We start from the raw sequence: 24,771 nt of genomic DNA on the forward strand, positions 1-24,771 counted from the left end.
AGTGGGTTATGTTACTGGCTTATTCACAAAAGAACACACAGGACTTCAGTCCACCTTCTTCAAGGCTTCAGCTTTATTTCTTCAAAATAAAACTATTTAAGACACACTCAACAAATCAGCTATGTCTTTTCCCCTGACTCTGGGGTTTTCTACAGGTTCCTTTCATACCTACATGATTACATTCTGCAGGTCATTTGCTTCTGCGTTGTCTATAAACTGGATTCTTTCCCCTGACCTGGAGACTCCTGCAGGAGCCTATCTTCTCTTGGCAGCTCTCCAGCTGGATATACTTGTTGGCTTTGTGAGGACCAAGTGATATTCAAATCATCACTTGCTCTGTGGCCTCACAGCAGTTCATTAGGAGGGCCTGGGCCCAAATTGCACTAAAAAGGCAGCCACCCTGTGACAGATCCTAAATAGCAAGCTAAAGCAAACTCTGTACTTAAGTTTTCTTTTATCTTGTCTCTTTCCTGTTCTTATTTCTTTTTGTTCATTTCTCCTGAATCCTATCACTCGCCTCACTACCCAATTTATATTGGGTGTGTGTGTATATATATATTGTGACAGGGTCAGCCCAGATATCTACAAGAGAGTGATAGAAGGCAGATATATTAGCCCCTGATTAAGAAGGTCTCTTTTCCCTGGGTAAGGTAACAGGGAAGGTTCCAGAACAATCGGGAACTTTCTGGAAATAATTAAGGCAGACAGGCTGATTAGAACACCTGCAGCCAATCAACAAGCTGGTAGAATCAATTAAGGCAGGCTAATCAGGGCACCTGGGTTTAAAAAGGAGCTCACCCCAGCTTGTGGTGTGGGGGTAAGGAGCTGGGAATGAGAGGATGTGCTGCTGGAGGACTGAGGAGCATGAGCATTAACCGACACCAAGAAGAAGGTCCTGTGGGAAGGATAAAGAAGGTGTTGGGAGGAGGCCATGGGGAAGTAGCCCAGGGAATTGTAGCTGTTGTGCAGCTGTTCCAGGACAGCTCTAGACAGCTGCAGTCCACAGGGCCCTGGGCTGGAACCCAGAGCAGAGGGTGGGACTGGCTTCCCCCCAAACCTCCCAATTGACCTGGACTGTGGGTTCTACCAGAGGGGAAGGTCTCTGGGCTGTTCCCCATCCCTCTGAGGCAAGAAAATCTGCCAATAAGTGCAGGACCCACCAAGATAGAGAAGGAACTTTGTCACTATATATATATATATATATATATATAAAAATGCAGTCCTCCAAAAAGTCAGAAAAAAACAAGATATTTGGTTAAGATTCAGCACCTACTATTCTGAATATGAATTCTCAAAAAGTGCAGGAATACAAGTTTGTATATCAGTCCAAAGATCCCAAATCGTGATTTCATGTAGTAGATAAAATTGCTACAAGAGTTTTATATCTCTGAACCCTGAGCAGGTTAGCATATTACTTGTCTCAAGCTTATTTTTCTACTTAACTGCCTGATGTCTACTGAGGATATATTGGTGTATTGAACTCATCTGTTCCATGGCTACTGTGTTGTCAGTTAACTGCATTTATATGTCACTTTATTTTGCACATATTTTATTGCTACTCCAGGACACATTGAATCATGAGTATGATGGCTAATAGTTTTTCTTTTTTTGTTGCTTTATATATTTTAAAAAGGATTTCCTTTTGTACTTCCTCTCATCCTCCTCAGTTTGAGGAATACATTTTATTTTCATTTCAACAATCACAAAATTACACGATCTGTTTGTTCTAACAAAGAAGTTAAAACATATGCAATGTAATATTTGCTTCCTTACAATAATGCTTTATTGGGTGAAAACACAATTACTTGTGGGAAAATGCTTGTAAATGCCTACATGGATTTGTTGTGCTCAAAAACTGTGCCACTTTTGGAAGTCTTAAATAATTATCATCTTCAGCAAACATTCTGTAGTCCCTTTTGAACAAACACTTTCTAAGGAGTCTCACTTTCCTGTAGTACTACAATGTGGATGTGCCTGTTGAGGTGCAGTGGGGTGCACTCAGTTAGTTCAAGACTAACCTAGCCAAATAATATATGGTTATATTAGAAGTGATGAGTATTTTCCTGCCTCTAATAGAGTTTCTGTTCCTCTCAGTGTGCTGCTGAAGCATCCCAAGGTTGTTCCAGCGATCTTCCTCTTCTAAAACTCTACTTTTTTCCCCAACTATCTAAAATGCTTAAAAGAAGATAGATGCTTTCCAACTTGGACTAAAGTAGTATGCTGTATAAAGCTTTTGACACAGTCCTATGTAACATTCTCATAAGCAAACTAGGGAAACCTGGTCTAGATGAAATTACTATGAGGTGGGTGCACAACTGTTTGAAAGACTGTACGCAGAATAGTGATCAATGGTTTGCTGTTGAACTGGGAGGATGTTTCTAGTGGGTCAGTTCTGGGTATGGTACTACCCAATATTTTCATTAATGACCTGGATAATGGAGTGGAGAGTATACTTATAACATTTGTGGATGATACCAAGTTGGAAGGGGTTCCAAGCACCTGGAAAGACAGGATTATAATTCAAAATGACCTTGACAAATTGGAGAACTGGTCTGAAAATCAACGAGATTGAGCAAAGATAAGTGCAAAGTACTACACATAGGAAGGAAATACCAAATGTATAACTATAAAATGGGGCATAATTGGCTAGGTGGCAGTTCTGCTGAAAAAGGATCTGGGGATTATAGTGGACCACAAATTGAATGTGAGTCAAAAATGTGATGGAGTTGTGAAAAAAACTAATAATATTCTGGGGTATATTAACATGAATATCATAGGAAAGACACAGGAGGCAATTTACCTGCTCTATTTAGCACTGGTAAGGCCTAGCTGAAGTACTGTGTCCAGTGCTCGGTGCCACACTTTCCAGATGAGGAAAAATTGGAGGAAGTCTCTTTGGAATAGCTTTACCACTGTTTCCAAGAACAAAAGAACAACGTGATGGGTGATAAAATGTGTGCCGAATAGAGGGGAATAATCACTTCCCTCGATCTGCTGGCAACCCTCCTACTAATGCAGCCCAATATGCTATTAGCCTTCTTGGCAACAAGGGCACACTTTTGACTCATATGCAGCTTCTCGTTCACTAATGCCCAGGTCTTTTTCTGCAGAACTGCTGCTTAGCCAGTCGGTCCCCAGCCTGTAGCAGTGCATGGGATTCTTCCATCCTAAGTGCAGGACTCCGCACTTCTCCTTGTTGAACCTCATCAGATTTGTTTTGGCTCAATCCTCCAATTTGTCTAGGTCACTTAGGACCCTATCTCTACCCTCCAGAGTATCTACTTCTCCCCCCAGCTTAGTGTCATCTGCAAACTTGCTGATGGTGCAATCCATCCCATCATCCAGATCATTAATGAAGATGTTGAACAAAAGCAGACCAACCCTTGGGGCACTCCGCTTGATACCAGCTGCCAACTAGACATCAAGTCGCTGATCACTACCCGTTGAGCCCAACAATCTAGCCAGCTTTCTATTCACCTTACAGTCTCTTCATCCAATCCATACTTTAAGTTGCTGGCAAGAATACTGTGGGAGACCATATCAAAAAGCTTTGTTAAAGTCAAGGTATATCCCGTCCACCGCTTTCCCCATATCCACAGAGCTAGTTATCTCATCACAGAAGGCAATCAAGTTGGTCAGGCATGAATCCATGTTGACTGTTCCTGATTGCCTTCCTCTCCTCCAAGTGTTTTAAAGTGGTTTCATTGAGGACCTGCTCCATGATTTTTCCAAGGACTGAGGTCAGACTGACTCGTATGTAGTCCCCCAGATTGAGCAATTTGGGAGCTGACCTTGTCTGTGAAGACTGAGGCAAAAAACGTATTGAGTACTTCAGTTTTTTTCCACATCATCTGTCGCTAAGTTGCCTTCCCCATTCAGTAAGGGTCCCACACTTTCCTTGACCACCTTCTTGTTGTTAACATACCAATAGAAACCCTTCTTGTTACTCTTCACTTCCCTTGCTAGCTGCAACTCCAATTGTGCTTTGGTCTTCCTGATTACACCCCTGCATGCTTGAGCAATATTTTTATACTCCTCCGTAGTACATCTGACCAAGTTTCCTCTTCTTGTGTTTAAGTTCACTGAAGATTTCTCTGTTAAGCCAACCTGGTTGCCTGCCATATTTGCTATTTTTTCTGTACATTGGGATGGTTTGTTCCTGCGTCCTCAAAAAGGCGTCTTTAAAATACAGCCAGCTCTCCTGGACTCCTTTCCCCCTCATATTAGCCTCCCAGGGGATCCTGCCCTGTGGGAGTCAAAGTTTGCTTTTCTGAAGTCCATATTCCGCTGCTTTCCTTTTTTTCATGATCCTGAACTCGACTAACTCATGGTCACTGCTGCCCAAGTTGTCACCCATTTCTACTTCCCCTACCAATTCTTCCCTGTTTCTGCAGGAAATTGCCAATGGAGCCATCAAATCCAAGGTGTCCTTGCCAGTTAGGCCAAAAACCTATATTTGGATCTGGTATTTACCTTTGTCCATATGGACCCAGAGCAAATGAATGAAACTGCTTACAATACTCTTTCTCCAGATCTGATCCCTATCCATATTCCTTCTCCAATCTGAGCCCGTTGTTGGTTTGGAAGGAACCAGAGCCAACAGTCTCCTTGGCTGAATAAAGAAAAGTGGAGACAATCTTCTCTGGACACCCAGAAGCTATCTTAGGTGACGGATGTAAACAAGTGATCCTGACTTGTTCAACCCCTCCTCTCTTCCGAGGGGAGGCACCTAGTTGAATGGGTGCAATGTAATATCTGATACCTGCTCAATTGAGATACCTGGTTCAATCAGTGATGTAACTTATCAATGAACTTGTGCCTAACAACCATCTGTTGTGGGGCCCTGCTGGCATAGGCTACTTCATCTTTACATTTCCCTGTCCTCATCGGCTCCTTAGCTCTTGCTTTCACAACTGGCTCATCATGAATGTCACTTAATTCTACCACGAGAATCTGTATCAAGAATAGGTTCCTTGAAGGCCTCTTGGTAAAAAGCAACAGTCTCTCCTATTTCAGAGTAACAGCCGTGTTAGTCTCTCCTATGGCACCTTTAAGACTAACAGATGTATTGGAGCATAAGCTTTCGTGGGCGAATGCCCACTTCGTCATTATCTTCATTAATGATCTACAGGATGGTGTGGACTGTACCCTCAGCAAGTTTGCAGATGACACTAAATGGGGAGGAGTGGTAGATATGCTGGAGGGTAGGGATAGGATAAAGAGGGACCTAGACAAATTGGAGGATTGGGCCAAAAGAAATCTGAGGTTCAACACTGCACTTAGGATGGAAGAATCCTGTGCACTGCTACAGACTAGGGACTGAATGGCAGGAGTTCTGCAGAAAAGGACCTAGGAGTTACAGTGGATGAGAAGCTGGATATGAGTCAACAGTGTACCCTTGTTGCCAAGAAGGCTAATGGCATTTTGAGCTGTATAAGTAGGGGCATTGCCAGAAGATCAAAGGATGTGATCATTCCCCTCTATTCAACATTGTTGTGGCCTCATCTGGAGTACTGTGTCCAGTTTTGGGTCCCCCACTACAGAAAGAATGTGGACAATTTGGAAAGAATCCAGCAGAGGGCAATGAAAATGATTAGGGGGTTGAGGCTCATGACTTATGAGGAGAGGCTGGGGGAATTGGGCTTATTTAGTCTGCAGAAGCAAAGAGTGAGGGAGGATTTGATTGCAGCCTTCAAATACCTGAAGTGGGGTTCCAAAGAGGATGGAGCTAGGCTTTTCTCCTTGGTGGCAGATGATAGAACAAGGGGCAATGGTCTCAAGTTGCAGTGGGGAAGGTCTAAGTTGGATATTAGGAAAACCTATTTCACTAGGAGGGTGGTGAAGCACTGGAATGGATTACCTAGGAAGGAAACCCATTAGCTCTCTTGGTCTGATGATTTAGTTGAGGTTGGTTCTGCTTTGAGCAGGGGATTGGACTAGATGACCTCCTGAGGTTTCTTCCAACCCTAAAGTTCTATGATTCTATGATGTATCAAATTATGAAGCTGACATGGCTATATACCAATATTGTCTATGGGGACAAATTCATATGCCAGAGGAACACAGAAGGTTAGCAAATGCCCTTTTGATGGAAGGGAAAAACGTTGCTAAAAATAATAGGAGTGGCACTTGATTCTTCAGATGCTTCAGCTAGGGCAATAGCTTTGGCTATCAAATTAATAAGGCATACATTGCTGAGATCAGTGGTCTTCCTCAAGAGGCAAAGATGAGGATTGAAGGTCTTCCTTTTGAAGTAGTGGTCTGTTCAATGTGCAACCTGATGACTTGCTAGAGAAAATGAAGACTTTATCTGTAGCTGGATCCTTAGATTTCTTTAATACAGCAAGGAGAGAACCTTTGGCTCCACTATTCAGATACCAAAGAAAATACCAACCTCCTTCATCAGTTCCTTACCACTATCAAAGAATGAATTATTATTAGCATCAACATCATGCTTCTCAGCTTCAACATTACTTAAACCACATGATTATAAAAGGAAAACATCTTTCTCCCATGATTCCTGCAAGGTCTTAGATTTGACATAAGGACAGCGAACTATAGATCAGCCAGCTATACATCTATACTATTTGTCCCCTTTTTACCGTCAGTGGAAATTAATAACATCAGACTGGTGGATTCTGAAGATTATTGCATTCAGTTATTTTATTTGATACAGTTCAAAACCCTTCCTCCCAATAACTCCTCGCCCTCCCCTCCCCCCATTTCATTCCTTATCAGGGATCTGGTTAATCTCGGTTTGCTTAGAAATGAGTTTCAATTTCTGTTAGTCTGGAGCAATAGAGACAGTGCTTCATGAACGCAGAGGAAAAGGTTTTTATTCACATTATTTTCCAATTCCAAAAAAAGATGGGGCCCCATTGTCCATTTTGGATCTCAGAAAATTAAATACCTATATAAAAAGGTTTTGTTTCCCCATATTATCTCTAACTTCTATAATCCTTTCTCTTTCTTTTCAGGGTTAGTTTGCAGCTCTGGATTCAAATGATTATTTTTTTTCAATAAGAATGGGTCATTGAAAATATTGGTGTTTCATGCTGTGAGAGGCCCATTTTCAGTAAAAAGGTCCTGCCCTTTGTTTTATCCAGAGCTCTGAGGGTCTGTAGTCTCAGCGTATCTAAAGAGGTAGGGGATGTATATGTATCTTTACCTAGACCCCTGATTAATAAAAGCATTGCTGATGGATGAAATTCTGTTACATGTGAAACAAATGTTTACTTTTTGCCAATCTAGGATTATACATAAATTGGAAAAAATGTTCCTAAATCCAACTCCGAGAATCCCTTTCATGAGGCCCATGCTAGATTTGATTATATAGCAAAAGCATTTCTCTCAGAAGAGAGGGTTATAAAAATAAAATTATCTGTACATCTCCTTCTCCAGTCCCCAAAACAGACAATTTTCTTTTTTTCCTCAGGTTAATGGGTCTCTTGGCATCAACCCCATCAGTGTCCCCATATGCTCATTTTCAGATGAGAGACCTGCAAGAGCAGTTAGTGAAAAATTACAAACCAGGTTTAGACAGCATGCATCACAAATTGGTAATTCCCCTGCAGGTGTTAACAACACTGATGTGATGAGCAAGAACTCCAAATGTAATGAAAGGTATATCTTTCAATTTCCCTCCAATGTCAGTAATATTTGCCTCCACTGCATCCGCACTGGGATGGGGAGCCCATTTAAAAAACAATCTGTTAGTCAGACCTCATTGATCACCAGAAGAAAAGAATCTACATATCTAGAGCTGAGAGCATTCAGGTTGGCTCTAAAGTCATTTCTGGCTCAGATCAAACATAGGGTAGTTCCAGTGCTGACAGACAACATGATGGCATTGTCTTATCTGAACAAACAGGGGGAGGCTCATTCCCTACAATTAGGCAAAGTGCTTTGGGAGTGATGTATAGAGTAGGATGATCACCCAAAAGCATATATTTCGGGGAGGAGGTGGGGGGACGGACACCTTTGCAGATCATTTGAGCAGGTTGACCTGTCAAATGCCTTAGTAGTCTTTGAAAGACAAAGTAGTAACCCACCTCTTCAGTTTGTAGGGGAATTCAATAATCCTTTTACCCCCAGCAACAAAAGGAAGTATATCACTTTTTTTTTTTTTTTTTGTGAGAGAGCAGGGAGAGACAGAATATTGGATTTATTTCTAATAAATTGGGATCAGATTTTAAAGTATGCATTTCTCCCATTTCCTCTAATTCAAAGGGTGATGAACAAAATAAAACAAGAAAGAGGCAGGGTTCTTTTAATAGCACAAGCATGGGCCAGACAACAGTGGTACCTGGACTTAATTAACCTATCCAGAGGGTTAATCAAGTCTCTACTATTAGTATTGGACTTCTTGTTACAGCAAGATATCAATTTTTAATGTGTATTTTTGTGTATGTCGATCCATCTACAGCACCAATTGCTTATATTAAAATATTTATTGTATTGTAAGAAAGGAGCTCAGTGAGGATTCCACTCTCAGTCATATCAACATACCATGGTCTGTGGATGGTAAACCAATTTTTACTAATGGTGTAGTTAAAAGGTTCTTAAAGTGCCTTAATAATTTATTCTCCAATAAGACACTGGGTGTCATCTTGAGATTTGAACACAGTGCCTTCAAAATTGATGAAACCTCAGTTTGAATCTTTGGTTAACTGTACTTGATTATACCTGTCTATTATGATAAATCTTTTGGATAGGTATCACTTCTGCAAAGCATATAAGTGAATTGCATATGTTAATGGCTGATCCATCATTGACTGTTTTTCATAAATCTAAGTAATTCTTCATACCCACTGAGGGTTTTTACCAAAGGTGGTTTCAGACTTTCTTATAAGCGGTCTACAATTTTATTGATTTTCTTTCCCAAGCCTCACCTACAGGATGGGGAAGCTACATTACATACACTGGATGTTAGAAGAATTTTAGCTTTTTATTTAGACAGCTCAACTTGGGATCTGACAGTCACACTGTATTCTCTCCTTGAGCATCATTCCTGCAGATCAAAATAGGACCTAGGTGCTATCTGTGCAACAGCATTGGACACAATTCAAATTATGCCCTTTGTGAGAACTAAGCAAATCTGTTTCAATCAGTGTGCTTGTACAGGTTGGAACTTAGTAAGAAGTGTGACTTTTTAAAAAGGGCCTGAGAAGCCAGCTCATTCCCTCTTAGATTTGTTGGATCCATAGCACCAATGAAAGTGAAGACCAATAAATATACAATTTTGTCAGTCATGGAGATATGATATACATAAGGAACAGATACATTGAGTAAGAGGTTACTGTTTTTATATAGTTCACTTTTCAGATTAGAATAGAACTTTAATACTCTATGAATTTAACTGGATTTGGTGAAAAATACAAATATTAATGTGTATGTATTAAAAATAGCAGTGTTGAGCCTGAAATAGGGCTGACCCAACAATAACTTTCCTAACATTCTGTAATTATTGCTGCTGCTCAGTGCTGAAGTTCACCAAACCCCTAGGGGCATGCCAGGTGTACCATGACCAGGAGGCAAGCTCTGTAGGTGCTTCAGCAGCGAAGCCTTGTAAGTGCTAGCCTTGGTGGGTCCAATGTATTCTCAATTGTCTTTTATTCACTGGTATTTACAGTTATAAGCTTGAAGCTAATCCATCTCCTTACAAAATCATTTCCTCCATTATTTGCACACACATGTCTGTTGTTATAGGGTTGCTAATGAATAAATACAATCTGTGGGAAGAATTATGTCCTCATTTACAGCAATGTAAACCTGGAGCAATTCCACTGAAGTCAATATTTTTTTAGGATTTATAGCTGTGTAACTGAGACCAGAATTGGGCCAAAATTGATACTCAGGATTATGGTTGGAACAGACTTTACCAGCATGGAGAATGGGAATTAGCACTAAATTGAAATCTCTGGGAAGAGAACAACTAAACATAACCATCATTAAACAATAGGCTTTTATAGACTGTTGGTGATATATTTCTGGTTCTGGGAACAAATTTTGTCTTTTCAGGTGATTGCCTTGTGGGATGGAAACAGGTATTTGATTAATTTGATAAATTCTGAATGAAAAGAAATTTTCAAAACTGATAACTGGGGGGAAAACAACAATTAATTAGATGGAATTATTAACTAGTTGTTTTTCATCCAATTAGTTCAGGGAAAACGAAAATCAAAATTAGTTATTGATACTGATTATTCATGAGATCATCTCAGGGGATGTGACTGTTACTATTTTAGTCATAGGCGTTCTTTTAATACACTCACAATCAACAATTGAACATGATTGAAATAAAGAATATGTTTATTAAAGTAACTAAAATAACAAGAGATAATCGTACACAAATTAATCTAGAACGATTGTGCACATGAGTTAAGTATATAAATTGAAAGGTAAATAAATGAGTAATACTGGTATTAATATTTACAACCAACTTCTAGTCAACTATGAAATACAAAACCATAAGAAAATCACATCAAAATTGTGATTAAATTGGTATCATAAAGGTTAAAACTCAAAAACACATAAGAATCAACAACCATGCTAGTCAATCAATTACTCAAGACATTAAACATATCAAAGAATATTTGTCTCCTGTTGAAAGAGGCTAATGGTTAAGTATCATTAATAATTCAATAAACACACTAAATATAATACTATCAAATAACCAAGGTCAATTGAATAAAGGGAAACTAGGCTAAGCACTGTAACTCAATACCAAAAATGTCTTAAACTAAAAATAATTAATTATAACTGTTAAGCTGAATATGATAATATACTTGAGGCTATACTATAATATAATACCAACTTAAAGTAGACTAATAAACAACCTTCAGATCTGTCTTAAGAAACTAAAATTCTATGTAAATACCAGATACAGGAGATCCCTGTAACACTTATGCACTCTTGTGCCCTTTGTCAATTGGCATCAACAGGTCCTTGCAAGTCTCTCTCTCTCTTTTACACACACACACACACAAAGTATAAACACTAGCAAAACTGGTATGTAGAAAAGTAATTAGAGGAACATAGTACTTTTAGGCTTGGGCTACACTACAATCTTATGTCAGTATCAGAGCCGGCTCTACTGTTTTTGCTGCCCCAAGCCGTGCGCTGAATTGCCACCGTGGACGGCGGGGGCAGTCCGTGTGCTGTTAGGGTGGCACGCCCATTTCCACAGCGGCGGCAATTCAGCGGCAGCTTCTGTCTTCAGGTGAACATAGAAGCTGCCGCCGAATTGCCCCCGCGGGCAGCTGAACATAGAAGTTGCCGCCACCACGGAAACGTGCGTGCCGCCCTTACTGCACATAGACTGCCCCCGCCATCTGCGGCGGCAATTCGGCACACCGCTTGGAGCAGCAAAAACACACAGACTGCCACCCCTTGCAGATTGCCGCCCAAAGCACCTGCTTGGAATGCTGGTGCCTGGAGCGAGCTCTGGTCGGTATAAATGTGTTGCTCAGGAGTGCGGATTTTCCACACCCGTGAGCAACACAGTTACACCAACTGAACTCCTGGTGTAGAAAGCCCTATGTTGACAGGAGACCTTCTCCTCTTGACATAGCTACCACCTTTTTGGGAGGTGGAGTACCTATGCTGAGGGGAGAAGCTCTCTCATTGGTGTAGTTAGCGTCCTTCTTCACTAAGTGCTACAGCAGCACTACTGCAGCACTGTATGTGTAGATAATCCCTTAGTAATTGGGATAAACAAGAGTAAGCCTGTAGCAATATAATGTACCACACCCAAAATGGAAATGAGGCACATTTAGGGTGTAAGGTATTAGCATGTTACATCACTCTATAGTTAGAAACATACCCCATGATTAAAATAAGTGTATTCTAATATTTACAGCACACACATACAAAAACTGAAGTGAGGTTTTGAAGTTAGCTTTGCTCACTGTCATATACAGTATATAGTATACTATTATTACAAGGGACAGAGATCTAAGGATGCTTCTCTCGCCAGCAGGCAATTCTCACTCCCCCATGCAAAAACAGCACATCTGCAAGAGAAGTTAGTGTGTAAGACACAGGGCAGAATAGAATAGTGATATAACCAAGCTGTTCTCAGTAGCTCTTAAAGTTAAGAATTAAATTTTGACAAGACAATAGAACAAAAAATAACCATCAAACAGTGAATTCTCACAAAGGCTAACACCATACTGTACAACTCCAGATTTTTGGAGCTACACAGCAAGAGAGTTATGAGCTCAAGGTTCCTTCTTTAAGCAATGGCAAAATAGCTTTAGTAAGTGGCAACAGATCAGCCTTAATATACCAACATGCAAATCTTAGTTCCTCTCAATTGCATTGGTCTTTAGGTGAAAAGAAACTGAATTTAGGCACAAGTATTTAGTTACAATGCATTAGTTTTCAATCCTGTAACTCAGTCCAATTATCTTAAGGCTATGTTAAAGCTCTATTTTTCCCATTTCTAGTATAATCTTTCTTGGTATTTATTTGGAATCAGTATATATTAGTATCTATGAAAGTTAAATTTGTTAATTTGGAATTTTAATGTGAGGGTCCAGAACAATGATCTGGATTTATGGAACAACAATCTGAACTAGAAGGAAGTTCAAGATTCTAGAAAGGCAGTATTTCTGCTTTCCAGGCCAAATTCTGGCCTCCTTCAAAGCACAAAAAATCCCTATGGAATTTTAGCAGTAAATATTGACTTAAGTCTTCCTATGCTTTAGAGCAAAGTGGAATTTATCTTCCTTTTGTTGTCCAGGGAGTCTTCTGATACGGTGACGATTTCGTCTTATATTTGATCTTCAGGAAAATTGTTTCTTTCCAAAGGCTGCTTATATTTGGGACTTTGGGCCATTAGGTTCCAAAACTCAGGTTCCTGTTTGCAATGGATTTTTAGTTAAAATAACATTTCTTTTTGGGAACAAAGTCTCTGCACACTGCTAACATAAATAGGGGAGGAATCTTCTTGGGTCACGATTGGGACACCTCAGTTTTAGGAACCTCAGGTGAATAGAAATGGATCTCTTAGTTGGAGAGAGAACAATGAACTGGGATTTTGCAACACTTTTATGAGTTCTCTCTTGTAGTAGGGGGCTGGGCTGATTCCAAAAAGGGAACAGGTCATGTTTCTAGCATATTCCCTTTGGACAATCCAAGATTTTGGGATGTATGTAGATCAGGTTGCAGATAATAAATGTGTCAGCTGCACAAGTCAAAGTATCACTGCATATTTCCTACCCATCCAGCTTTGCATCCTCTACTTGGAACTCCTTAATTTCTTCTTTAGCATTGTTCATTAAAATATACACTAACATAATTGTTTAAAAGTCTTCTCTTTTTTTTTTTTTTGCTCAACTGTCTGTTGCTATTTCTTCTTGAACCATTAACAATAGGATAAATGTTTTCTTGTATTACAGTTTATTTCCAATTAGGTTGATGTATTAGCTCAGTATTATAGCTTCAGAGTAGGAGTTTAAGCACAAGGGAAGGTTGGATGAGTAAATTAGTCTTTCTTGACTACTGGATTTGGTGAGATATCAAGAGGGGACAATTAGCTATCTGTTCTCACAAATATATTTTTCTCTGAATGTAATTGATAAAATTCCTGGTTACAGAGGAATCTATAGCACAAGAAAGAGGAAAAAGGCAAGTAAACAGTGTTTATAACAGTTGAGGTTAATGGAAGGGTGATTCTGCATTTAGCTTGGCTCGGTGTAGGTTCGGCGCTCTCTATATACTCCCTTATACCATAACTTTATCACTTCTAAGTGAAAGAATATCAAAATTGCGTATTCAGGGGCCTAATTTAATTCTTTAGAACCCACAGCCTAGTTTAGCCTAGTTTAGCCTACACTATTCAGAGAGAGGTTTTTTTCAGTCTCTGCGGAACAGGAGGCCTCTGTGATACTGGGAACTATACCTTTTCAGTGGGGTATCTTCCTAGCCAGGAATTCTGGGGGAGAGTGTTGCAAGAAACCCACATTCTGTAGCTATGTCGAGGGGAGAAGCTCTCCCACCAACATTGTGCTGTGCACACTACCACTTATGTCGATGTAACTTATGTTGCTCAGGGGTTGTATTTTTTTCACAGCCCTGAGTGTCATACATTTTGCCGACATAAGTGGTAGTATAGGCATGGCCTTAGTAAGAAGAGTTTCTGTTCTGGTGGAGCTTTTAGCTTCTCCTTTCTTCTACTCAGGTTATTTTCATTCATTTCTATTTACTCCTGGTACCATGAGGTGTTCAGAAATCTCTCTGCACCCAAGGGGCTTGAAAGACGTTCTCTTTACTCGGTGATTCAGTTCCAAGTGTCTCTTCATATCAATGTGTGGAAGATAACTGGAAGAGATTAAGCAGAGATTCACTGTGTATCTGCAAATAATGAGTGCCGGTGAAAAAAGAAAACAATTGGAAGGCAGCCTTATTTTTCTGTAATAACCGGTTCTGATTCACTTGATGTGTTTGACAGTTTTCAGTTAACTTAAGCAGAGGAGGCTAATTATGAAACTATTACAGAAACTTAGGGAGTATTGCACTCCATGGAAAAAATGAAACATATGAGAGAAGGTTTTAACCTGAGGGTACAAAAATAAAGTGAAGCCGTAGTCTAGGTTTGTTGTGGTGTATTTAAAAAAAAAAAGAAAAGAAATTAAAATGGCAAACTATCAGTTTAAATGCTCATGGATTTCCTCGTCTGGCTTACAGGCTAGGGGGCTCTGTATGGAAGTGTGTGATCAGAGAGTCAATCTGCAGAAATCTAGAATAAAGTGAGGTAAATTGTGCCTCTCTGTTTTATGGAGTACTCTGCTTTGGGTGTCTCTTTTTTTGGTTCCTGTGTGCTATCAGTTTGAATTTTAAGACATAAAGTAGTGTTACTTAGCAAGAGTATTTCATGTTTTTATTGAACTTCTGTGTGTATGGTATGAACATAACATTTGTAACTGGCTTTTCAGCCTTAAGATTAGTCTTGCAAATCTAGGTCCCTGATAAGAGACCAGACTGTGACCAGAATCTGGAACAAATAGCTCAGATACTACTAGGAGACCCAGAATTACCCCCTGACAAGGTAGTTGGAATTTGCTATGCAATGGAAGTCACTCAGAATGAAGCCTATGGCACATGGACAGTGCTCTGATATTGTAGACATGATTGAGAATCCAAAATAACAACAAGAAAAAGGATATGAGGCAGAGAGGCATGTGGAGCTCAAAGTGAGAGTCAAGCAAGAACAGTTGATATTTCAAGGGAGACCTCGTAGTCTAAGTCAGTGGTCTCCAAAGTGGGATGAACAAAAGGATCCTTGTGGGTGAGCGGCAGGAGCTTCTTTTTTTTTTTTTTTTTTTTTTTGCTTCGGCATAAACGGTAGAGCCGGTGCGGCAAGGGGTGCGTGCTCAAAATTTTTTTACTGATAGGGGTGCACAATGAAAAAAGTTTGGAGACCACTGGTCTAAGTGACAGTGGAAGACACTTGAGATTTTAATTGAATATTGATAATAAGTTTAGTTGCTAGCCTGATTATAAGTATTTGGAATTGTGTGTTACAGAAAATATTGGTTGTTGACTGTTAAATTTTGGCTAGAAAAGGAAGAAGCGATATGGGCACTAAATGATTTAGCTTCTCAGACAGGAAGAGTGGGGAGGGGACACTGCAGAAACTCATATTCTGTTATGAAGAGGCAGGTGGAGTTGTGTCACTGAATAAAGAGGATTGCCTTCAAGCACGTTAGGTTTAGAGTGATCAGTCACCTAGCTGGTAGACAAGATTAAGGTTTGGGCTTTAATCCCAGTCTTATGCCCATGTGACTCCAATTATTTCAGCTGTGTTAAAGTGGAGGAACACAATGGAGAACCAGGCATGTTGTTCCTGATTCACTTCTCACTTATATTCGTGCAATTCCAGAGTAACTCCACTGAAGAGAGTTTTCAGCTGGTGTGAAATCAAAATCAGGCCCATTATTTTTATATTTGATTACTACATTATAGTTTGCATAATTTACTTATCTTGGAAATAAAGTATTTAGTGTTTTTACTTTTGTATTAACTATGTTGTACAAAAAACACATTTTACTGAAACACTCTTTTTAGACTGAATTATTAAATAACATGGAGGTTACCTGCTGAATGTGATAAAGTGACACAATAGGGACATTTAATTCTGCAGTGAAGACATAACCTAATTTGGGTTATCTGCCCTCAGGTTAACTACTCTTGAGTTAGCCTAGCTCAAGTGAGAGCAAGTGTTGTTTCAGTGTGGTTGAACAGCACACAGTGATTGTGGAAGACTCTGATTTGTGCTAAATTTGAGCTGTAGTCAAACCCCAGCCAGTTTGAGTAAAAAGCACCACCACACTCAGGTCAAGGACTTTTGTGTGTGGAACAGACTAAAGTCAGGGGCAACACTTGACGTAAGCGCGAGTTAAGTCTCCAGTGAGGACAAGGGCTTATAAATTATGAAATTTGAATATTTTTACTGGGTTTAGAAAAAATAAAAGGCTAATTTGTTTTTACATAATTTGACTTGTCTGATGTAATAGCACAGAGCCATTAGGAAGAGCATCAGTAAGGGTATATCAAGTGGAGTCCCGCAGGGATCAGGTCTGGGTCCGGTTCTATTCAATATTTTCATCAATGATTTAGATAATGGCATAAAGAGTACACTCCTAAAGTTTGCAGATGATACCAAGCTGGGAAGGGTTCTTTGGAGGATAGTATTAAAATTTAAACTGATCTGGACAAACTAGAGAGAGTCTGAAGTAAATAGGATGAAATTCAATAAGGACAAATTGAAAGTACTTCACTTAGGAAGGAACAAACAGTTGCACACATACAAAATAGGAAATGACTGCCTAGGAAGGAGTACTGCAGAAAGGGATCTGGGGCTCATAGTGGGTCACTGTTAGGGGGGAAAAAAGGCAAACATCATTTTGGGATGTATTAGCAGGAGTGTTGTAAGCAAGGCACAAGAAATAATTCTTCCACTCTCCTTTGCCCTAATTAGGCCTCAGCTGGAGAACTGTGTCCAGTTCTGGGTGCAACATTTCAGGAAAGATGAAGAAAAAATTGGAGAAAGTCCAGAGAAGAGCAACACAAATGATTAAAGGTCTAGAAATCATGACCTATGAGGGAAGATTGAAAAAATTGGGTTTGTTTAGTCTGGAGAAGAGAAGACTGAGGGAGGACATAATAATAAATTTCAAGTACCTAAAAGTTTATTACAAGGAGGAGGGAGAAAAATTGTTCTTTTTAACCTCTGAGGATAGGACAAGAAGCAATGGGTTTAAATGCAGCAAGGTGGTTTAGGTTGGACATTAGGAAAATCTTCCTGTCAGGGTAGTTAAGCACTGGAATAAATTGCCTAGGGAGGTTGTGGAATCTCCATAATTGGAGATTTTTTAGAGCAGGTTAGACAAACGCTTGTCAGAGATGGTCTAGATAATACTTAGTTCTGATTTGAGAGCAGGGGACTGGACCAGAAGACCTCTTGAGGTCCCTTCCAATCCCACTATTCTATGATTTTATGGTTATTCATAGGGAAAAGGATGTAGTAGGAAACTTCGCCTAAGGCCCATTCCTGCAACTTGTTTCTTTGAAGTCAGAGAGGCTCCACATAATTTCAGGGTGCCCTTGTGTGGAGCTCATTGCAGGATGGGACCCTTACTGTGGATAACTGTTCCTCTCTCTTTGTAGGTGAACTGGACACTTTGATATGACCCACGTCGTGAGTGCCTCCAAATTTAATAAAAAATCAAAAGCAATTCTTTCTCTCTTCCCCTCTCATGCCACATCCACCCCTGAAGTAATAGATGGGAGGATAGCAAACAATCCTTATGCCCAGATTTGTTAAATGGGAAAAAAGTATAAAACTTTTGTCTTTTTAACTTAGGTTAAATTCAGGACTTATGTGCCATTTCTGTACACGTTACACCACCTACTGTTGTATTCTGATGGACAAGTCAGTCAGGTGTATTCTCCTGTACCTGCACTATGTTGTGAAGATGTGTGATGGTGAAAAATACACTTGTTTGTTTTAACTGAACATTTCAAGGTCTGGGTATAACAAACACAGTCTCCTACTACTTTAACCTGGCAATATACAGTATGTGATTTTTGTGTATGATAAAAGGAATGTGCAAAACACGTTGTGACATATGAAGTAAGCAATAGCTAACCAGGGTTTTCATGGGGGAAAAATGACTTAATTAGTGGGGTAACAATGTGGGTTTTTGCTTGGGATGCAGCTTTTTATATATGTTCTAAGGAATGTGAGTTATGCTCATGTTGATTTTCAGTTGCTGTCTAATAGTTTCTGACTGAACAATTCATTGAAAATATTGTCTGTTCTTTATAGACGTGAATTTTGTGACATTCAATCTCATTGCCTTTGTGGGAGTGTCTCTACAGTGGTTTTCCTACAAAATATTCTGAAGTATTTCTAACGTATTTTGTCCCACTAATTCGTTGAATGGCAGAAGTATAACATTGTGTACTTCTGTGCCAAACCTTCTTAAAACCCTTTAAGAATTAATACAAAGTGTGTGTGTTTGTGGGGGAGGGAGAGAAATATATGCAAAGCTGACACAATCTTTTCCTTCTAATCTTACCATGTACTTCATCTTTATAGGTGCTGTACAAGCCATCCTGCAGTAAAGGGGGTATGTCTGTTTAAGGGGGGATTTTTTTCCCCTTGAAAGTCAATTTCAGTTCTGCTCTTTCCCCAGGAGGTGTCTGAATAGAGGTCAAACCATTACTGTCTCTTGGGAGAAAATAGCATCACTTGCATAATATTCAGTTTCAATAGGGAAAAGTTTAATTTCTGTTGAATTTTGGTCTAAAATGTTCTGCAAAGCCAGGGGATCAGTCATCCTTGTTTTATTTTTCTGTGGGTCAGTGATATATTTTTCCCATGTATTCTCCCTTTTCTCTTAAATTTCAGGAAATATTAAATTTGATCCACAAGCTATTCATCATACTGACAATAATACTAGTGGGAATTGGTGCCAAAACACTAAAATAAAACTGTAGCTGTTTTGCACAAAAGGGAAAGACCAGTGCACCAGATCAAAAATAAATTTCCAAACAATAAAAAAGAATTGTATTGTAGTCATGACAGTGTGCTCTAGTACTATTATAATTGTTACTTATCAAGTTTATTACATAAAACAAGAAACAATCTCTACCCCCAAAGAGCTTCCAATCTACATAAGGAAAAGAAAGATTAGGGGAAAGAAAGAGAATATACAAGAGAGCGAACAATGTGATGGTAGCAAACAGCATGTTAGTTCCATTTTAGTTTTGGTTTCCATTTGTTATAGACATCCTTTCAGTGGGTTTACGTTAGGAGGGGATTAGCTATGTGGAAAGATAAAGAGCAGAGGGGATAACTCAGTGGTTTGAGCATTGGGTTGCTAAACCCAGCGTTGTGAGTTCAGTCCTTGAGGGGGGACACTTAGGGATGTGGGGTGGCAAAATCAGTACTTGGTCCTGCTAGTGAAGGCAGGGGGCTGGACTTGATGACCTTTCAGGATCCCTTTCAGTTCTATGAGATAGGTATATCTCCATATATTATTATTAAATGGAGGAGTCTGGAGACCATCAAAATAGTGTGATGACATCACCAGAGTCCATCAGTCCCTGTTTGAACTGTTTTCTGCAGCTGCCTTGTGCTGGCTCTGTTTCTGGCTGTCTTCTCCCTGCAATTTCTTTCCAAAAGCCCACAGGGCTGTGAGAGAGACAAAAGAACATCTAGAGCTATGACTTGTGTGCACTACTTTTTCCCTGTATTAAGGGAATCTAAGACTTGTCTCTATTATGTCTTTGTTCCCAATGTTTGTTTTTATTAATGTTTTGCAGCATTAAACTTAATTTCTTTAGCTGTGTTAGAATTGATTTCACTGAACAATCATGTTAAAATGTATGTATTTATTTATTAAACAATTTATTTATTAAGCATTATTACTAGCAATATGACCACAACTGCACAAGAAACAGAAAAATCTGTGACTGCAAAAGCAATGAATAGTATGGCAAGGGGCACACTAAAAGAACCTAGATATATAGACAGATGGTCTCTGTAGTCTCAATAGACGGGTGTCCCCAAATGGATACAGTGAAAGATTCTATTTTTGAATACTTGTTTTGGGGTGCTGGTGGATAATTGGAGGGGCAATCAGTAGGCTAAGAATGGGCTGCTGGACAACCAGACTGTGCTGTTACCTGGCAGGTACTGCAAGCTCAGTGCCCAGCTGAGCAGAACCTTTGATTTCCACTAGCTCAGCCTGCACTAGTGAGTTCCCACTCACTCACCAGACTAAAACTCCAGCCTCTTCCAAGAAAGTAGAAGGGCAGGAGGAGTCCTACAACCTTGATGTGTGGCGAGAAAGAAAAGGGAAGAATCCCTGGCTCCCCACTTACTATCCCTCTGTTTTTCTTAGACTGCAAAAGAGAGAAAGAGAGAGAACTTCCTGCTATTGCGGGATCTCTGGGAGTCAGATAATAGGTTTTCTCTTCTTTTGATTGGGAGTTGGATAGGAAGGAACTCCCAGACTATTTAAATACTGTGTTAATTTACAGTTCTTCTGCTCACCAGCCCAGCCCTGAACAATGGATTCTCAATAGCTCTCCTCCCTCAGGCTAGGCCCTTTTCCCCAGTCACAGTTAAATTACAATAGTAGAACGAGTGCCCGAGGTGAGACATGGGTATAGGATGGACTTTAATGGGGTGAGTGAGGTGGGAATTTAAGGCACATGGTTGTGTGGCGTGGAGGTCAGAGACTGGTTTGGGAAAGAAACAAAGTGCATTAGAAGAGGAGTGAATGTGGAAGGGAGGAAAAGAATGAAATATAATAACTTCTGTTCTTTAAAAAACGGTATGGAGATTCTTCTGGTATTCCTGGTGAGAATCCATAGGTGAAAGAAAAGAACATAAATTCTCTAGAAATTGGCCATGCTTAATACTATATGTTAGTATTTGCGAGGAGTCTTTAGGATACTACAGCAATAGTATCAATATAAAATGTTGGCATTCCAAATGTCTGGCTATATCATCACAGTGGTATTATACACAGAAACATCATGAGAGATTCCAAGTTATCATTAATTTTAAAACCACTGCTTATATTTATTTTTATTTATAACATTTGTGGGGTTTTTTATTTGTGCAGGTTGTCTGGATTTCAGCTGCCATCATCTATTGTGAGCACAGGATCTATCCTCACACTTTGTTTCACCACAGACTTTGCTGTGAGTGCTCAAGGTTTCAAGGCTATCTACGAAGGTAAGATCTGCCTGTTTTTATCCTTGAAAGTTACTTGGAGAGTTATTGCAGGACCTCATTTTGAAATGGGTTTGTTTTGAACTGTTGGTTTGACCTTAGTGTCCCCTGTTGAGACCTTGAATCCCAAACTACAAATATACTGTGACTTTTCTGTATTCCAGCATGTCATTCATGGACGTAGTCTTTATTTTAAAAATGTGCATACAATCAATGGTGAAATTGAGTGTTTGAATCCATACTGGTTTGAGATGATGGTTCCAAAAATGGGTCCTGAATTATATACATTTTAAAAATTTGATTTTTTTTCTTCAACAATTACTTCTGAAAAAATTCTTTAAATGCTGGATGTGGGATATAAAATAAATGGTCTGGATACTAATTTGATCTTGAGAATTAGTATGAGAATCTTTGCTTATGGATAAAATGCTCACATTTAGAAACTGAATGGCTTTGATATTTGAAAAAAAATGAGACAAATAACAAAGGAGTCAATGTGAAAGATGATAAATAAGTTTAAGAATTCTGCATTTGTAGACAAGGTAGGGCAAGAACTTCATGTCTGCCATTATCTACTATGTACTTAAGTTTTAGGCTCTTAAAGCAGGAGTAGTAATATTGATATAATAGCTTTGAATCTTACAGGAAGGATAATACACCTCTTTTGATTTCTTCATCCTACATTTTGAGGATGTTATCAGATTCTGTGGAATATAGTAAATCACTTATAATACTGAGTTGAATTATTAATTTTTTGTGTAAATACTTCTACATAGTTAAAGTTGTGACAAGTTTGGTTTTGGACCCCTTTCTCCTAATCCAATTTTGCAAATATGAAGCCAGGCTTCCTGCAATTTAACAAGTTTAGACTTCTGACAGAGGAATTTATTTCAGAAATATTTGGGACAATAAGTTATTTATCAGCTACTACAGTATGAAAAGTCTGATTTTTTTTCACCTTTGCTTTGTGTGAAACATAGCTCAGAAATGGCTTGGCCTTAGGAATTTGGCCTTGGTCTATTCTTTCCAAGTGTGGTGGGATAATTTTAGTTATTCACAATTGATAGTTTTTTTTGTTTTCAAATGTGCCTAAATCCTGTTAATTTAGGTTTCTAAGTTACTTAGACATTTTTGAAAATTTTACATAATTCTTATTCAAAAGTTTGATAACCCTGGAGCATTTATTCTGTGCATTTATGGTGGACTTCATTATATTACCTATTGACTAGTAATATTTCACTCTCTCTCCTAGACTAGTACATACCTTTCCCATATTAATTAGACACCTTGTGATTAATTCTGGGTGGAATTTTCAAAAGTGTTATCTAAGGTTTTGTTGCTGTGACAGTGTACTGTCTGAGCAATAGCTTGAAGTCTTCAGTTTTGTTTCAGATGTCCAGCTGTGGTTACTCTATTGATAGCTGGAGGATCTTAGAATGATTTTAATTTGGTGTTTGCGTCCTGCGAGTTGAATTAGAGGCCTAGTCTACACTAAATTTCTTTTAGCTAAAATTAATCCCTGATGCAGTTTTGTTGGTAACTGGGGGCACTAGTGTAAATAAGGTACTATCAATCATCAGCACTTTAATCACCATTTTACCTAGGCTATCTCTAAACTGGATTAGATGATCCATCCACCTTTCTACACTAGCATTCCCCACATGGATCTCACTAGTACAGCTGTACCAGTATTAATCATAGTAAGAAATTTTAGAGGGTAAAGACTAGACACATCCTTATGGCCCATGTCAGGAACTTTTCTAGGGGAGTCAAATAAAAACCTAAAAATAGGAGCTATGCCATGGTTGCCTCAGCTGCAAGTAGATCTTTGAATACCTCTCCATCCAGTAGCTGCACATGAGATCCTATCTCATCCTTGCATGAAAACTATGCTCTCTGCTTTTCCTGTTGAGACATAATAGACTATTCAAAGGAACTTCTCTTGATTGTCTGCAAGGAAAAGATACACAGAGCCCTAGGCTGTAATATAATTATACTACTTGCTGGCCTATTTTCTTTTAAAACCCTGGTAGGAAAGGATGTAATTAACACTGACCTAGATGGCGCCGCTCACTGGTTAAACAAAATTATGGTCTTTTAAATTTATTGCTGTAAAAAAATGGGACGGTTCATGAGGTCTGCACTACTGTTTAAGTCGGGGTGGGCAAACATTTTGAGCAGAGGGCCACATCTGGGTGGGGAAATTGTATGCAGGGCCGGGTCAGGAGGTTGGGGTGTGGGAGAGAGGTAGGGGTGCAGGGTGTGGCAGGGGGCACAGGGCAGGGGGTTGGGGTGCAGGAGGCATGTGGCGTTTACGAGGGGGCTCAGGCAGGGAGTTGGGATGCAGGAGGGGTGCGAGGTGTGGCAGGGGATGGGGTGCAGGGTGCAGCAGGGGGCTCAGGGCAGGGGGGTTGCGGTGCAGAAAGGGTGCGGGGTGCACAAGGGGGCTCAGGGCAGGGGGTTGGGGTGCACGAGGGGGCTCAGGGCAGGGGTTTGGGTGCAGGAGTGGTGCAGGGTGTACGAGGGAATTCATGGCAGGGGGTCGGGGTGCGGGGTGTATGAGGGGTATCAGGGCAGGGAGTTGGGTGCAGGAGGGGTGCGAGGTGCAGGCAGGGGGGTCAGGGCAGGGAGTTGGGGGTCGGGGTGCAGGCGGGGTTCGGTCTCCTGCCCAGTGCCGCTTACCTAAAGCTGCTCCGCGGTGGCAGCGGCGCGCACCGGGGCTAGGGCAGGATCCCTGCCTGCCTGCCCTGGCCGCATGCCGTGTCATTCCAGGAAGCGCTGCAGCCCCTGTGGGAGGGCGAGCAGAGGGCTCTGCATGCGCTGCCCTTGCCCCGCCTCCAGGTACCTCCCCCAAAGCTCCCATTGGCCGTGGTTCCCCATTCCTGGCAAATGGGAGCTGCAGGGAGCGGTGCCTGGAGGCGGCGGGGCAATGCACAGAGCCCTCTGCCCCCTCCGCCTCCCCACCTGGGGATGCAGGGAAGTGGTGCCGACCGCTTCTGAAAGCGGCATGGGGCCCGCAGCACCACAGGGGGCAATCCCACGGGCTGGATCCAAAGTCCTCAGGGGCCAGATCCGACCCGCGGGCCGTAGTTTGCCCACCCCTGGCTTAAGTCAATCTAATTTACGTTGCTCAGGGGTGTGAAAAATCTCCCCCTCCCTCCCAAGCAATGCAGGTTTCACGCTGTCCACACCGGCACTATGTCAGCAGGAGAGTGCCTCCTGCCAACATAGCTTCTGCTTCTCGCTGAGGTGGAGTAATTATACCAATGGGAGAGCGCTCTCCTGTTAGCATAGCGTGTCTTCACCAGACGTTCCACAGCAGTGCAGCTGCATGGGTGCAGCTGGGTGCAGCTGCACTGATGTAACGCTGTAGTGTAGATGTGCCCTCAGACAAAGTGATGATTGCCACTCTCCAGTGTAAAAAGGTGCAAAGTGTATAAGTCACAAGAAACCTATATAGCAATAGCTAGGGAGAAGATTTATCAACAATTACGAGTTTTGTGGATTTCCCTGGG

At 40.5% G+C, this 24,771-nt stretch overlaps 1 protein-coding gene across 1 annotated transcript in view; it reads left to right on the forward strand.

Moving 5' to 3' along the window:
• Positions 1-24,771, forward strand: part of CSMD1 (CUB and Sushi multiple domains 1) — a 1,946,356-nt gene that overhangs the window by 491,121 nt on the left and 1,430,464 nt on the right. Inside the window, exon 3 of the mRNA XM_054023823.1 lies at positions 21,147-21,259. Within this exon, the coding sequence (XP_053879798.1) occupies positions 21,147-21,259 (113 nt within the window). The remainder of the gene's footprint in view (positions 1-21,146; positions 21,260-24,771) is intronic.

This window comes from Malaclemys terrapin, chromosome 3 (genome assembly GCF_027887155.1).
Source record: "Malaclemys terrapin pileata isolate rMalTer1 chromosome 3, rMalTer1.hap1, whole genome shotgun sequence".
NCBI lineage: Eukaryota > Metazoa > Chordata > Testudines > Emydidae > Malaclemys > Malaclemys terrapin.